Below are 17478 nucleotides of genomic sequence, written 5' to 3' on the forward strand. Positions count from 1 at the left end.
AGTTTTGTGAGAGGGAATATTTTTAGTAGAAATTGCTTTGTTATTTTAAGAGGTATTTTGTGTATCGGTTAAACGTTGAACAAATGCTTTTATATTTATCATAAACCTTGTGATGTATAAATCATTATGAAGCTTTTTTTTAATCTTTTTTTTAACATCTTTATTGGGGTGTAATTGCTTTACAATGGTGTGTTCGTTTCTGCTTTATAACAAAGTGAATCAGTTATACATATACATATGTTCCCATATCTCTTCCCTCTTGCGTCTCCCTCCCTCCCACCCTTCCTATCCCACTCCTCTAGGCGGTCACAAAGCACCGAGCTGATCTCCCTGTGCCATGCGGCTGCTTCCCACTGGCTATCTACCTTACGTTTGTTAGTGTATATATGTCCATGCCTCTCTCTCGCCCTGTCACAGCTCACCCATCCCCCTCCCCATATCCTCAAGTCCATTCTCCAGTAGGTCTGTGTCTTTATTCCTGTCTTACCCCTAGGTTCTTCATGACATTTTTTTTTTCTTAAATTCCATATATATGTGTTAGCATACGGTACTTGTCTTTCTCTTTCTGACTTAGTTCACTCTGTATGACAGACTCTAGGTCTACCCACCTCATTACAAATATCTCAATTTCGTTTCTTTTTATGGCTGAGTAATATTCCATTGTATATATGTGCCACATCTTCTTTATCCATTCATCTGATGATGGACACTTAGGTTGTTTCCATCTCCGGGCTATTGTAGATAGAGCTGCAATGAACATTTTGGTACATGACTCTTTTTGAATTTCGGTTTTCTCAGGGTATATGCCCAGTAGTGGGATTGCTGGGTCATATGGTAGTTCTATTTGTAGTTTTTTAAGAAACCTTCATACTGTTCTCCATAGTGGCTGAACCAATTCACATTCCCACCAGCAGTGCAAGAGTGTTCCCTTTTCTCCACACCCTCTCCAGCATTTATTGTTTCTAGACTTTTTTGATGATGGCCATTCTGACTGGTGTGAGATGATATCTCATTGTAGTTTTGATTTGCATTTCTCTAATGATTAATGATGTTGAGCATTCTTTCATGTGTTTGTTGGCAGTCTGTATATCTTCTTTGGAGAAATGTCTGTTTAGGTCTTCTGCCCATTCATGTGTTTGTTGGCAGTCTGTATATCTTCTTTGGAGAATGTCTGTTTAGGTCTTCTGCCCATTTTTGGATTGGGTTGTTTGGTTTTTTTTTGATATTGAGCTGCATGAGCTGCTTGTAAATTTTGGAAATTAATCCTTTGTCAGTTGCTTCATTTGCAAATATTTTCTCCCATTCTGAGGGTTGTCTTTTGATCTTGTTTATGGTTTCCTTTGCTGTGCAAAAGCTTTGAAGTTTCATTAGGTCCCGTTTGCTTATTTTTGTTTTTATTTCCATTTCTCTAGGAGGTGGGTCAAAAAGGATCTTGCTGTGATTTATGTCAGAGTGTTCTGCCTATGTTTTCCTCTAAGAGTTTGATAGTTTCTGGCCTTATATTTTGGTCTTTAATCCATTTTGAGCTTATTTTTGTGTATGGTGTTAGGGAGTGATCTAATCTCATACTTTTACATGTACCTGTCCAGTTTTCCCAGCACCACTTATTGAAGAGGCTGTCCTTTCTCCACTGTACATTCCTGCCACCTTTATCAAAGATAAGGTGTCCATATGTGCGTGGGTTTATCTCTGGGCTATCTATCCTGTTCCATTGATCTATATTTCTGTTTTTGTGCCAGTACCATACTGTCTTGATTACTGTAGCTTTGTAGTATAGTCTGAAGTCAGGGAGCCTGATTTCCTCCAGCCCCGTTTTTCGTTCTCAAGATTGCTTTGGCTACTCGGGGTCTTTTGTGTTTCCATACAAATTGTGAAATTTTTTGTTCTAGTTCTGTGAAAAATGCCAGTGGTAGTTTGATAGGGATTGCATTGAATCTATAGATTGCTTTGGGTAGTAGAGTCATTTTCACAATGTTGATTCTTCCAATCCAAGAACATGGTATATCTCTCCATCTATTTGTATCATCTTTAATTTCTTTCATCAGTGTCTTATAATTTTCTGCATACAGGTCTTTTGTCTCCTTACGTAGGTTTATTCCTAGGTATTTTATTCTTTTTTGTTGCAATCGTAAATGGGAGTGTTTTCTTGATTTCACTTTCAGATTTTTCATCATTAGTATATAGGAATTCCAGAGATTTCTGTGCATTAATTTTGTATCCTGCTACTTTACCAGATCCATTGATTAGCTCTAGTAGTTTTCTGGTAGCATCTTTAGGATTCTCTATGTATAGTATCATGTCATCTGCAAACAGTGACAGCTTTACTTCTTCTTTTCCGATTTGGATTCCTTTTATTTCCTTTTCTTCTCTGATTGCTGTGGCTAAAACTTCCAAAACTATGTTGAATAAGAGTGGTGAGAGTGGGCAACCTTGTCTTGTTCCTGATCTTAGTGGAAATGCTTTCAGTTTTTCACCATTGAGGATAATGTTGGCTGTGGGCTTGTCATATATGGCCTTTATTCTGTTGAGGAAAGTTCCCTCTGTGCCTACTTTCTGCAGGGTTTTTATCATAAATGGGTGTTTAATTTTGTCGAAAGCTTTCTCTGCATCTATTGAGATGATCATATGGTTTTTCTCCTTCAATTTGTTAATATGGTGTATCACGTTGATTGATTTGCATATATTGAAGAATCCTTGCATTCCTGGGATAAACCCCACTTGATCATGGTGTATGATCCTTTTAATGTGCTGTTGGATTCTGTTTGCTAGTATTTTGTTGAGGATTTTTGCATCTATGGTCATCAGTGATATTGGCCTGTAGTTTTCTCTCTTTGTGACATCCTTGTCTGGTTTTGGTATCAGGATATGGTGGCCTCGTAGAATGAGTTTGGGAGTGTTCCTCCCTCTGCTATATTTTGGAAGAGTTTGAGAAGGATAGGTGTTAGCTCTTCTCTAAATGTTTGATAGAATTCGCCTGTGAAGCCATCTGGTCCTGGGCTTTTGTTTGTTGGAAGATTTTTAATCACAGTTTCAATTTCAGTGCTTGTGATTGGTCTGTTCATATTTTCTATTTCTTCCTGATTCAGTCTTGTCAGGTTGTGCATTTCAAAGAATTTGTCCATTTCTTCCAGGTTGTCCATTTTATTGGCATAGAGTTGCTTGTAGTAATCTCTCATGATCTTTTTTATTTCTGCAGTGTCAGTTGTTACTTCTCCTTTTTCATTTCTAATTCTGTTGATTTGAGTCTTCTCCCTTTTTTTCTTGATGAGTCTGGCTAATGGTTTATCTATTTTGTTTATCTTCTCAAAGAACCAGCTTTTAGTTTTATTGATCTTTGCTATTGTTTCCTTCATTTCTTTTTCATTTATTTCTGATCTGATTTTTATGATTTCTTTCCTTCTGCTAACTTTGGGGTTTTTTTGTTCTTCTTTCTCTAATTGCTTGAGGTGCAAGGTTAGGTTGTTTATTTGAGATGTTTCCTGCTTCTTAAGGTGAGCTTGTATTGCTATAAACTTCCCTCTTAGAACTGCTTTTGCTGCATCCCATAGGTTTTGGGCCGTTGTGTCTCCATTGTCCTTTGTTTCTAGGTATTTTTTGATTTCCTCTTCGATTTCTTCAGTGATCACTTCGTTATTAAGTAGTGTATTGTTTAGCCTCCATGTGTTTGTATTTTTTACAGATCTTTTCCTATAATTGATATCAAGTCTCATGGCGTTGTGGTCGGAAAAGATACCTGATACAATTTCAGTTTTCTTAAATTTACCAAGGCTTGATTTGTGACCCAAGATATGATCTATCCTGCAGAATGTTCCATGAGCATGTAATCTGTTGTTTTTGGATGGAGTGTCCTATAAATATCAATTAAGTCCATCTTGTTTAATGTATCATTTAAAGCTTGTGTTTCCTTATTTATTTTCAGTTTGGATGATCTGTCCATTGGTGAAAGTGGGGTTTTAAAGTCCCCTACTATGAATGTGTTACTGTCGATTTCCCCTTTTATGGCTGTTAGTTTTTGCCTTATATATTGAGGTGCTCCTATGTGGGGTGCATAAATATTTACAATTGTTATATCTTCTTCTTGGATCGATCCCTTGATCATTATGTAGTGTCCTTCTTTGTCTCTTCTAATAGTCTTTATCTTAAAGTCTATTTTGTCTGATATGAGAATTGCTACTCCAGCTTTCTTTTGGTTTCCATTTGCATGGAATATCTTTTTCCATCCCCTCACTTTCAGTCTGTATGTGTCTCTAGGTCTGAAGTGGGTCTCTTGTAGACAGCATATATATGGGTCTTGTTTTTGTATCCATTCAGCCAGTCTGTGTCTTTTGGTGGGAGCATTTAATCCATTTACATTTAAGGTCATTATCGATATGTATGTTCCTATTCCCATTTTCTTAATTGTTTTGGGTTTGTTATTATAGGTCTTTTCCTTCTCTTGTGTTTCTTGCCTAGAGAAGATCCTTTAGCATTTGTTGTAAAGCTGGTTTGGTGGTGCTGAACTCTCTTAGCTTTTGCTTGTCTGTAAAGGTTTTAATTTCTCCATGATATCTGAATGAGATCCTTGCTGGGTAGAGTAATCTTGGTTGTAGGTTTTTCTCCTTCATCACTTTAAATATGTTCTGCCAGTCCCATCTGGCTTGCAGAGTTTCTGCTCAAAGATCAGCTGTTAACCTTATGGGGATTCCCTTGTGTGTTATTTGTTGTTTTTCCCTTGCTGATTTTAATATGCTTTCTTTGTATTTAATTTTTGACAGTTTGATTAATATGTGTCTTGGCGTGTTTCTCCTTGGATTTATCCTGTATGGGACTCTCTGTGCTTCCTGGACTTGATTAACTATTTCATTTCCCATATTAGGAAAGTTTTCAACTATAATCTCTTCAAATATTTTCTCAGTCCCTTTCTTTTTCTCTTCTTCTTCTGGGACCCCTATAATTCGAATGTTGGTGTGTTTAATGTTGTCCCAGAGGTCTCTGAAACTGTCCTCAGTTCTTTTCATTCTTTTTTCTTTATTCTGCTCTGCAGTAGTTATTTCCACTATTTTATCTTCCAGGTCACTTATCCGTTCTTCTGCCTCAGTTATTCTGCTATTGATCCCATCTAGAGTATTTTTAATTTCATTTATTGTGTTGTTCATCATTGTTTGTTTCATGTTTAGTTCTTCTAGGTCCTTGTTAAATGTTTCTTGCATTTTGTCCATTCTATTTCCAAGATTTTGGATCATCTTTACTATCATTATTCTGAATTCTTTTTCAGGTAGACTGCCTATTTCCTCTTCATTTGTTAGGTCTGGTGGGTTTTTATCTTGCTCCTTCATCTGCTGTGTGTTCTTCTGTCTTCTCATTTCGTTTATCTTACTGTGTTTGGGGTCTCCTTTTTGCAGGCTGCAGGTTCGTAGTTCCCGTTGTTTTTGATGTCTGTCTCCAGTGGCTAAGGTTGGTTCAGTGGGTTGTGTAGGCTTCCTGGTGGAGGGGACTAGTGCCTGTGTTCTGGTGGGTGAGGCTGGATCTTGTCTCTCTAGTGGGCAGGTCCACGTCTGGTGGTGTGTTTTTGGGTGTCTGTGGACTTATTATGATTTTAGGCAGCCTCTCGGCTAATGGGTGGGGTTGTGTTCCTGTTTTGCTAGTTGTTTGGCATAGGTTGTCCAGCACTGTAGCTTGCTGGTCGTTGAGTGAAGCTGGGTGCTGGTGTTAAGATGGAGGTCTCTGTGAGATTTTCACCGTTTGATATTATGTGGAGCTGGGAGGTCTCTTGTTGACCGGTGTCCTGAAGTTGGCTCTCCCACCTCAGAGGCAGAGCCCTGACTCCTGGCTGGAGCACCAAGAGCCTTTCATCCACACGGCTCAGAATAAAAGGGAGAAAAAGTAGAGAGAATTAGTAGAAGTAGGAAGAAAGAAAGAAAGGAAGGAAGGAAGGAAGGAAGAAGGGAGGGAAGGAAGGAAGAAAGAAAGAAAGATAGAAGGAAAGCAGGCAAGAAGGCAAGAAGGAAAGAAAGGAGGGAGGGAGGGAAGGAGGAAGGAATGAAGGAAGGAGGGAACGAAGGAAAAAAGACAGAAAGAAGATACAGTAAAATAAAGTATAATAAAGTTATTGAATTAAAAATAATTATTTAGAAAAAAGGGACGGATAGAACATTAGGACAAATGGTGGAAGCAAAGCTATACAGACAAAATCTTACACAGAAGCATACTCATGCACCCTCACAAAAAGAGGTAAAGGGGAAAAAATCATAAATCTTGCTCTTAAAGTCCACCTCCTCAATTTGGGATGGTTCATTGTCTAAAGGAGGGAGGGAGGGAAGGAAGGAAGGAAGGAAGGTAGGAAAGAAGGAAGGAAAAGTATAATAAAGTTAATAAAATTAAAATTAATTATTAAGAAAAAAATTTTTTATAAAAAAACAATGGACGGATAGAACCCTAGGACAAATGGTGGAAGCAAAGCTATACAGACAAAATCTCACAGAGAGGCATACACATACACACTCAGAAAAAGAGGAAAAGGGGAAAAAATCATAGATCTTGCTCTCAAAGTCCACCTCCTCAGTTTGGGATGACTTGTTGTCTATTCATGTATTCCCCAAACGCAGGTGCATCAAGTTGATTGTGGAGCTTTAATCCGCTGCTCCTGAGGCTGCTGGGAGAGATTTCCCTTTCTCTTCTTTGTTCTCACAGCTCCCGGGGGCTCAGCTTTGGATTTGGCCCCGCCTCTGCGTGTAGGGCGCTGGAGGGCGTCTGTTCTTCGCTCAGACAGGGCGGGGTTAAAGGAGCCGCTGATTAGGGGGCTCTGGCCCACTCAGGCCCGGGGAGAGGGCGGGGCACGGCGTGCGGGGCGGGCCTGTGGCGGCAGAGGCCGGCGTGACGTTGCACCAGCGTGAGGCCCGCCGTGCGTTCTTCCAGGGGAGTTGTCCCTGGATCCTGGGACCCTGGCAGTGGCGGGCTGCACAGGTTTCCCGGAAGGGGGGGTGTGGATAGTGACCTGTGCTTGCACACAGGCCCCTTGGTGGCGGCAGCAGCAGCCTTAGCGTCTCCCAACCGTCTCTGGGGTCCGCGCTTTTAGCCGCGGCTCTCGCCGGTCCCTGGGGTCCGCGGTTTTAGCTGCGTCTCGCGCCCATCTCTGGAGCTCCTTTAAGCAGCGATCTTAATCCCCTCTCCTCGCGCACCAGGAAACAAAGAGGGAAGAAAAAGTCTCTTGCCTCTTCGGCGGGTCCAGACTTTTCCCGGACTCCTCCCACTAACCCCCTGCAGGCTGTGTTCAAGCCGCCAACCCCAGTCCTCTCCCTGCGCTCCGACCGACTGACTGATCGAGCCTCCGCTCGCAGCCCCGCCCTCCCCAGCGGGTGAGCAGAGAAGCCTCTCGGGCTGGTAAGTGCTGGTCGGCACCGACCCTCTGTGCGGGAATCTCCCCTCTGTGCGGGAATCTCCCCGCTTTGCCCTCCGCACCCCTGTTGCTGTGCTCTCCGCCGCGGTGCTGAAACTCCCCCCTCCGCCTCCCGCAGTCTCCGCCCGCGAAGGGGCTTCCTACTGTGTGGAAATGGCTCCCTCCCACTGGTGCACGTGCCGTCCCTATTCTTTTGTCTCTGTTTTTTCTTTTTTTTCTTTTGCCCTACCCAGGTACGTGGGGAGTTTCTTGCCTTTTGGGAGGTCTGAGGTCTTCTGCCAGCATTCAGTAGGTGTTCTGTAGGAGTTGCTCCACGTGTAGATGTATTTCTGGTGTATCTGTGGGGAGGAAGGTGATCGCCGCATCTTACTCTTCCGCCATCTTCCCAGCACCCCCCATTATGAAGCTTTAATAAAGTCAGTTAACCTTTAAAATGTCAGCTTCCTCATCTGTAACAGGGGTAGATAAAAGGGATAGAATAAATGGAAGAGAACTGAATAGCGCCTGACACATACCAAGTGCGTAATGAATACATACGCTTTTAAGTTATTTTAAAAGCAGGTGAAACTTGCTCGTGCCCCACAATTCAAAAGGTACACGATGGGGTACAGTGGAAAGCAGGGAGTCCCCTGCCTGCTCATCTTGGTCCTCCATGCGCCCCTCCCTCAGGCAGCTGCCGTCACTGGGGTCTTCTGTGTCTTTTAAACAAGCTTAGGCATATTATTATATATTATTGTTTTTTAGCAGGATGTATGGCATACTGCATGTATTATTTTGTGGTTCACTTTTTCCCACCTGATAGCTTGTTTTACAAGATGCCTGAATAGTATTCCGTTTTATGGGTAAATAATATTTAGGTATTTGCCAGTACCAGTAATGCTGTCATGGATATGTGTATATCTGTAGGGTACATTTCTGGAAGTGTCAGAGCTTTCAGAGGGTAAATTCTGTAAAGATTGTTTTAAAGTACTGATTTTGAAACAATTGCAGGCTTACTAGAAATATTGCAGGAACAGTAAGTACGGAGAATTGCCTTTTGCCTTCATCTAGATCCTCCAAGTGCTAAATGCTCTGCCGCATTCGTTTTTTCTTTACCTGGTAGTATTTTGTGAGCTGTATCTGTGGCATGTATTCTTTTCTAATTTGTTTGGCTTTTGAGTTAAAAGGGAGAGGTATTTTCTTTTTATATAGCAAAAGGGGGAGAAATGTTTTTATGTAGCCAAATTTGTCAGTGTTTTATGACTTTTGGACTCATGCAATACTTAGAATTCAACACTGACATTATGGAAAAAGTGCCTCTTTTATCTAACACTTATACTTTCATTTTTTTATACATCATTACAAAATGAGCACCATGATATGTCCAGTTACTATCTGTTTACTCTCATATTTTAAACCAAATCTTTGACTCAGTTTTATTTTTTGTTTCCAGATGGGCATCCAGCTGCCTAGACACCATTTATTGAATAAGTCACATTTTTCCTGCTGGAAAGCAATGCTGCCTTTATCATGTATTACACTCTCAAACCTGTATGGGTCTTTTCTGGACTTTATTCCAGTAATCTGTCTTTTTATTCATGTGTTGTGATACCAAATGGTTTTAGCTTTATCGTGTGTTTTATAACTAGGATACCTAGTCCTCTCTCACTACACTTTTCTTTAAAGTGTATTTTTTACTGTTTTCACATATTTATATTTTCATATGTACTTTAAAAGCGACTGCTAAACTTCCAAAACTAGTTCTAAAAGAATCCCTATTGGTATTTGTATATAAGTGATTTAATCAGAGAGAATTGATGCCATTATAAATTTTTGTCTTTATACCAAAGAATAGGGTTAATAGGGGATTATATGAAATCATGTGTGTGAAACTTCTGAAAATTGTAAAGCACTATAGAACTTAAAGAATCTTTCATTCAATAAAAAGAATAACTTAAGAAAAAAGAATAGGGTATGTATGCATTTCCATTTACTCAGATTTTTTTTTTATCCATATTTTAGTAGTATTTTAAAATCTTCTTCTGGATTTTGTTGGTAGGTATGAAGGATGTTGATTTTCACGTATTAAAATGTGGGCCTCTTTCTGAGTTTTAGTTTTTTAGGTGTATAATCATATCATTTGTAAACAATGATTTTACCTTTTCCTTTATAGTTATTACTGTGCATTTCTTTATCTTATCTAGTCATGTTGGCTGGTATCTCTCAAACATGATAAATTAATGGCAGTGTGATAGTGGACTCTTTCCTCACCTTAATAGGATTGCTTTTAGTATTTTCCTGTCAAGTCAAATGTTGTATTGATATGTTTTATTCACCTCCTCCTGTTTTTAGGCAGTTTTTTAAAACTTAAAACTAGACGTTGAATTTTAGTAAATACCTTTTCGTCTTGAAGATGATTATGCATGTTTTTTCTTTCAAAATTTATTAATATGTTTGAAGAGAAAAGCTATTGCCCAGCACCAAGAAAGATTGCCACGTGGGAATGCAGAACTGGTTTTCCAGATCACTCAGTTTGTCAAAGGGTCAGAAATCTGGATTCAGTTTTCTTTTTCTAACACTGCCTGGGCCAAACAAAACGTATACAGGCCAGATTTGGAGAGAGCTTCAGGTTTGAAGCTTCAGCTGCCAGTTTGTATCTCTCTTCCAGTTCATTCCCAGAAATAATTAGAACCTGGTGACAGTTTTATGTCATCTTATGTAATTAAAGACATATTTTCATTTTTGTTTGGAAAAAAAATCTGATTTGGGGAGATGATTTCCAGATTTTAACTGACAGATATTATGGTTCTGTCTTATCTCTTTGTACGTTGTTTTTCTGATTTGTCATGATAAGACCTTTAGGTAATTATTGCACTTCTTCTAATACCTATTAGTTCTAAGCAATCTTAAGTTTTAGACTTCCTTAGTATAAGCAGTATCACCTAAAATAAATATCTTTCTCTCACTTTAAAAACCATTTCCTTTGTTTTCTACTCTTTACCCCCCACCCGCCGTGGTGTGTGTATGTTCCTCTCTTTGTTCTTGTTTTTAGAAAAATATTACTTTTCATTCTTTTACCTAACCTCTTTCTCTATGTTAATTAGTCCCATAAAAAGTGTTATATTCAGGAAAATACATTTTCTCTCCTTACAGATTCACTAACACGTAAGGAAAATTCCTTGTATTGACTGATAACAAAGAGAAGGAAACAAAGAGCTTTCCTTTTCCCTAATAAAACTATGTCTGTAAAGACACAGTTAAATAAAGAGTGAAAATTTTCTGATGAATTTCATTAGCAGGGCCCAAATCTCTTTGATTTCAAGTGTATTCCTTACCTTATTGTAGGTGTCTGTTTAATTTCTGGCGAATACATCTAATTGAAATTTAAAAAGCTGATTCTGCCAAATTAGAAATTTGCCAATTTAGGTATTATTTTACTAATTATATTTCCATAAATTCCACTTGTGATTTTTCTTCTGAGAGGAATAGCTTCAAACCTGGATCAAGGTTGAATAACAGTATGGGGTTGGCCAAAATGTTTGTTTGGTATTTTCCGTAAGATGGGTCTAGTAGCACTTGGTTGTCTTTAACTCATTCGAAGCAATTTTGTTAGATTGTATGTGACAGCTGTCCTATCAGCGTGCATTTAAAAAAAGACTTAACTGGTGAATTTTTGTGTAGCCATTTTAATATTGAAGAGAAGAAAAAAAGGAACATTTTCAGCATATTACGCTTTATTATTTCAAGAAAGGTAAAAACGCAACCGAAACACAAGAAAAGATGTGTGCAGTGTATGGAGAAGGTGCTGTGGCTGATCGAACGTGTCAAAAGTGGTCTGTGAAGGTTCGTGCTGGAGATTTCTCGCTGGACGATGTGCCGTGGTCGGGTAGACTACTTGAAGTTGATAGTGATCAAATCGAGACATTAATTGAGAGCAGTCAACGCTGTGCCATGCGGGAGACGGCCGACACACTCCAGGTATCCAGATCAGGCGCTGAAAATCATCTGCACCAGCTTGGCTGTGTTCATCGCTTTGATGTTTGGGTTCTACATGAGTGAAGCGAAAAAAACCTTGACGGCATTTCCACATGCGATTCTCTACTTAAACGTAATGAAGAGAAAACCTTCCGTTTTTAAAATAAACTGTGACGGGCGATGACAAGTGGATACTGTACAATAATGTGGAACGGAAGAGATCACGGGGCAAGTGAAATGAACCACCACCAACCACACCAAAGGCCGGTCTTCATCCAAGGAAGGTGATGTGTATATGGTGGGATTGGAAGGGAGGCCTCTATCATGAGCTCCTTCTGGAAAACCAAACAGTTCCAACAAGTACTCTCCCATTTAGACCAACTGAAAGCAGCACTCGATGAAAAGCGTCCAGGACTAGTCAACAGAGAACGCATAGTCTTCCATCAGGATGACACAAGACCGCATGTTCATTTGATGACCAGGCAAAAACTGTCACAGCTTGTCTGGGAAGTTCTGATTCATCCGCCATATTCACCAGACATTGCACCTTCAGGTTTCCGTTTATTTTGGTCTTTACAAAATTCTCTTAATGGAAAACAGTTTAATTCCCTGGAAGATTGTAAAAGGCACCTGCAACAGTTCTTTGCTCAAAAAGATAAGAAGTTTTGGGAAGATGGAATTATGAAATGGCAGAAGGTAGTGGAACAAAAGGGTGAACACATTGTTCAGTAAAGTTCTTGGTGAAAATGAAAAATGCATCTTTTATTTTTACTTAAAAACCAAAGGCACTTTTTGGCCAAATGCAATATTTAGCGTTGCAAAAGAATCTTCTATATTTGATCATAAATCATGAACTCATTCATGATCAAATATGTTATTTCTTTATTTTAACTATTAATCAGTTCCTTTCTGTAGCATAAGAATTTACCATTTCCTCATTTTTATTTGCATTTTTTATTAGTGATAACAGGTCAGCTCAGACGATACTTATTGTAAGTTCATTCCTTCTTTTCATGTTCTTTGAGTTAATTTTGGAGTCATTTGATCACACCTACTGTTACTTACACTTATAGCAGACTAAGTCTGCCCTGCTGATTCTTGATTTATATCATAGTACCTGTCTAGTTAGCGTTCTTATCTCTCTTAGGCTATGATTTGTGTTCATATGGGACTGTTAGGATTTTCTGCAAGATTCAATCATAGTCATCAGTCATTTCAGTTATTATGGAAATTTCAGCTTTTTCCACAGTTGATCATATATCCTCTGCTGTGGCAAAAGGTCTATAGCTTTTTATACGTATGATGTGCTGTCTAAATCTAAGCCTAGAAGGACATTAATAATTGGTGAAATGCGGTTTCGAGGCCAAGCTGGACCCTTCTCATTGTAATCTTCCTCCAGGGTCGATCCGCGAGGAGAACGGTGTGCGATGGCACGTGTGTCCCTACTGCACCAAGGAGTTCCGCAAGCCCAGCGACCTGGTGCGCCACATCCGCATCCACACCCATGAGAAGCCCTTCAAGTGCCCGCAGTGCTTCCGGGCTTTCGCCGTGAAGAGCACGCTGACAGCCCACGTCAAAACGCACTCGGGCGTCAAGGCGTTCAAGTGCCAGTGCTGCATGAAGAGCTTCTCCACCTCGGGGAGCCTCAAGGTGCACGTTCGCCTGCACACAGGTACGGGCCTGCCGCCGCAGGTGGTTCCCGGCGGGGTCTGCGCTGGTGGCTGGGCGTGTGGAGCGCCCGTTGCTCTTTATTTCAGCGAGTGTGACCGTGACCTTCTGCGGGCTGGGCACACGGCACACGCTGTTGAACAAAGTCCACGTGACCTTGGTCCTCATGGAGCCGATGGCCCGAAGAGGGAGTGTTAAACTGTACCACTTACGAGTGAGGGCAGGAGTGCAGGGAGTGAGGAGGGGAGACCGCTGTGGGTGACGGGATTCAGATGCAGCCCAGGAGGGCCTTCCCGAGGAGGAGGCCGGCATCGCCCCCGTGGGGCCTCTGGGTTTTAGCTGGCGCCCTTCAGGCTGGGACCTTAATATCAATACCCACTCTGCCTGTCGGATATTTTGTCATCAGTATTAGGGCACGAGAACTTCCATGTTCAGGCTCCAGTTCTGTTCATAGCAGTTTTATTGAGATATAATTCACAAATCATAAAAATTCACTCTTCTAAAGTGTGCATTTCAGAATTGTGCAACCCATGCCACTATCTAATTTTCTAACATTTTTATCACCCCCAAAAGAAACGCTGTACGCATTAGCAGTAACTTCTCCTAACCTTTTGAGGTTCCTGGGCTGAGCTGAGCATGTGGATGGGTATTTGAAAAAGCTGAAATGAGACTGTTTTGATATATGCCTTTCTTTGGAATCTGCATTTTCATTTGCCAATAAAATTGTAAGAAAAGGAAGTTTCCTTCAGAAAAGGGAAGTCATAGCAGAGGATTGTTAAAAGGATGTTATCACTGTCAGCAGCAGCAGCAGTGACATTGTTATTTACAAACAGCCACCATTTACTGCTCGTTTACCCAATGCCGGGCACTGCTAAGTGCTCTTCAAACACAAGTGTGTAGAATCCCAGCAGCAAACCTGGGGCCCCGTTGTTATTCCAGTTACAGAGAGGATGATTTGAGAGAGGAGAGCAGCCTTACTCACGTTAGTGTCTTAAGGACTACTAGTTGTTTGAACATCCATTTTACAATTTTAGGCTTTCTCCTGAAAATAGTAAATGCCCTTTTTTTTTTTTTTTACTTAAAATGCTCTTATTACATGCCTTAACATCTGTAACGTGCACTGTATGCAAACGAGAATAACTGTTAATTTATAATGTCCATGAAATTATAAACATATGGCATGAAACAACAAATTGAGAATTCAGATCAGTATTAAAATACTAGAATTTTATGTCGGCGTTAACTGAGATGTATCTCTTTGGAATAATTCTACAGTCTATTTTATTTTTTATCAGGAGTCAGACCTTTTGCTTGTCCTCACTGTGACAAGAAATTTCGAACCTCAGGCCACAGGAAGACTCACATTGCTTCTCACTTTAAACACACGGAGTTAAGAAAGATGAGGCACCAGCGTAAACCTGCAAAAGTTCGTGTTGGCAAGGCGAGCGTTCCGGTCCCCGATATTCCTTTGCAGGAGCCGATCCTCATAACAGACGTAGGTAAGATTGTCCTCCCTTGGTACTTTGCAAAGGGTGTATGAACATTATGGTCTGCGTAGTTAGATAGTTGTATGTGTGGTGCCGGTGGAGTTGTTGTTAAGGATTGTTTTGCTTTATGGGCCAGCAAGTTTCACAATTAAATTAAGATCCTAGTTCTGGCTCAACTGCTGCTCAGATTATGTTCTCGGTAAGAGGGAAGTGCTGTGTAAGTGAAGATGTTCATATGTGAGTCCTCACCAAGGAAGACTGTACCTCAGTGGACCTGTGGGGTGGATGGGTGTCCTGAGTGGGGCACACAGTATGCTGTGTCATTTACATCTTAGAAGCCCCGCAGGCTGTGTAACAGATCATTATCTGGGCTGCTTTAACCTTTGGATTAAAAGGTAAATCTGCCAGCTTTTAAGTTCTTTTTAGGCTTGGTGTTGTTATGATCAAGGTAAATTATGATTTTGTTAGCTAACTAAAAAGAAAACACTGTTCATGAGAATCTTCAGAGAAATGATTTTTGTAGGTCCTAAAACAAGATTAAAGGAAACTCATTAAGTTTTTTGCAAGAATTTACATGTTTATGCAGTTCTCCTGTATTTCATCGTCTTAGGTGAGATAATCTAGTCTGTGAACAAAATTAATATCAAGTAAAACATAATTTAATATAAATAAAGCTTAAATGGTAGAAAAAAGAGAGATACTGTAGACTAATGTCAGCTATAGTCCACTAATAAGGTGATCTATAGTCACGAGCCTTTATGTATCTAGGAGCATAGCATCAAAATATATAAACCAAAAACAGAAGAAAGGAGAGATATTCAAATTCTGAACCAGAGTGAGAGACCCTCAATTAGATTGGTGTAAACACAGTGAGACTGAGGAGGATTTGAAGCGCACATATCAAAAGGGTGATTGAATGGCTTTAAAGCCTTCTACTCCAAAGTACACAACACTCTTTTAAATATGCATGAAATAGAAGTTGATCACATTCTAGGGTATAGAGAAGTTTCAGGTTTTCAGAAATAGGTACTGTGAAGGATACAGTCTTTGATTACAGTTCACTGAAAACATAAATTAATAGAAAGTAGCTATCTAAAGTTTCATTCTATGGAAAAGTAAGACTCAAAACTGCAATTACATCCTAGAAATGGGAACGTTTTTATAAACAGTGGGATGGACCAAAGCTATTATCAGAAAAGACTGATAACAGCTTTTAAGAAGTATTTCTTACTAAAAAATAAGAACAAAAATAAATAAAATATATAACTCAAAAAAGTAGAAAAATAAAAAAGCAAGTAGCAAAAAGTAATTAATAAGTACAATAATTTAAGATAGAAGACAAAACTCTAGTGAACATAATTTTACAATTTTTAAAAAGTTAACAGTAAAATAGATAGCTTGACACGTCTCTAGTAAACTAAAGACCAAGAAAATATCTGTAATATTAGGAATGAGAGTCAAGCTGTAAGCACAGATACAGATGAGATAAAAACTGTTTGCAGATACTCTACAACATTTTGCTAATACGCTTGAAAATTTAGATGAAGTGGATTTTTTCTAGAATAACGTGCTTATCAGAACTGACTCTAGAAGAAATGGAAAACCCCCAAGAGACGACAAGTTTAAGAGCATACTCCCCAAATACCAGCCTGCAATGATTTTACATATGATTTCTGCTAAGCTTCCTAGGAACTGTAATTCTTAGGGTGTTTAATTGTTTAGACACTGATCGGAACTCCCATGGTAGGTTAGAACACTCTGATGTCCTTGTGCAGTTGTGGCAGCTCACAAAACAAAACAACAGACCAATTTCACTTAATGTGTATTTAACTTCACTGTAGTCTCTAGGTTCTCAGTGATTTGTGTTATTCTTGAAATGCAAAAAAATCTCTAAAAGTTAGGACAGACTAAAAACTTACTTAGCAGCCCTAGAATTATCCTTCATGCTTGAGGGTAACCCTCAAATTACCAGTTTTTTCAGGTTGCCATGACTCAGGTTACACACCTGTGGGTTTCTTGCCGTTAAGTTTACAAATCCTTAGTTGAGTTGAACTGGAGCCCTGATTCTCCAGACTTTCCGAGGTTAAAACGGAGAACATTGTGCTTTTAGCTTCACAGACACCTGTATCTTAGACGAAATTAGTGGAAGCAGAATTCTCCTTTGTTCTAGGCTGAGTGGGACACATGGGGGAAGTGATTCATAGAGCTGGCTTCACATTGTAAAATATTTAAATACTTATTTTACACTTCGTCATTATTTGTATTTGTGTCTGTCTCTTCTCTCAGAATCTGAGCTCCTTGGGGCGTATGTAGAAAAAGTGTGACTGTAATTATGTTTGGGGGACAGATCTTGATAAAAACATGCCAGAGAAGGTTTAGCATAGATTAGCTACAGTTATTTGACTTAACTGGGAGATGAGATGTTCCAGTCCAGTCTAGTTACTTGAAGCTCAATACCTTTTACACTAATTACCGTCGCTTAGGAAAGTATTAGAATGCATAAAAAAATACTCCAGCAAGTAACTTAATCTCTGCATATTAAGGGAGCATTGTTGGATAGAACAGTTCCATATAGTTGTGTAATTCTAAAAACTTCCAGAGCTGCGTGGGAACTTAAAAATAGTCTTTCCCAAACTTGCCTACATTCCTCACTCTTCATTTTCACAGATGTAAAATGTGGGCCCTAGAGAGCGTTCTAACATTGCTTTTAGGTTCTACAACTAGAGCTCATGGTAGAACTAGAACCTGGGTCTTCAGACTTCTGGATCAGGATGTGGTCAGTAAAGCTCACTTCCTCCCACACCCGTCAGCCTTGCGCCCCCGGTGCAGGAGTGTGGAGGAGCCGCCAGGGGCCCAGATGGCCACTGGATCTTGGCATCGAGCACCACTAGTCTTTACTGAACACAGATACTGTGTAGTTCATTGCACTTGGGGCTGTTTTCACTAGACATGCGGTGTACTGTCCTCTAAATGCTTTCTCTTCTAAATTCAAGA

The 17478-nt window shown here is 39.8% G+C and overlaps 1 protein-coding gene across 5 annotated transcripts in view; it reads left to right on the plus strand.

Moving 5' to 3' along the window:
* ZNF236 (zinc finger protein 236) overlaps positions 1–17478 on the plus strand; it is a 102066-nt gene that overhangs the window by 36706 nt on the left and 47882 nt on the right. For all 5 annotated transcript variants that reach the window (XM_082668487.1, XM_082668488.1, XM_082668486.1 and 2 more), the window contains 2 exons: positions 12729–13001; positions 14293–14496. In XM_082668487.1, the coding sequence (XP_082524613.1) occupies positions 12729–13001; positions 14293–14496 (477 nt within the window). The remainder of the gene's footprint in view (positions 1–12728; positions 13002–14292; positions 14497–17478) is intronic.

This window comes from Grampus griseus, assembly GCF_964374135.1.
Source record: "Grampus griseus genome assembly, chromosome: 12".
NCBI lineage: Eukaryota > Metazoa > Chordata > Mammalia > Artiodactyla > Delphinidae > Grampus > Grampus griseus.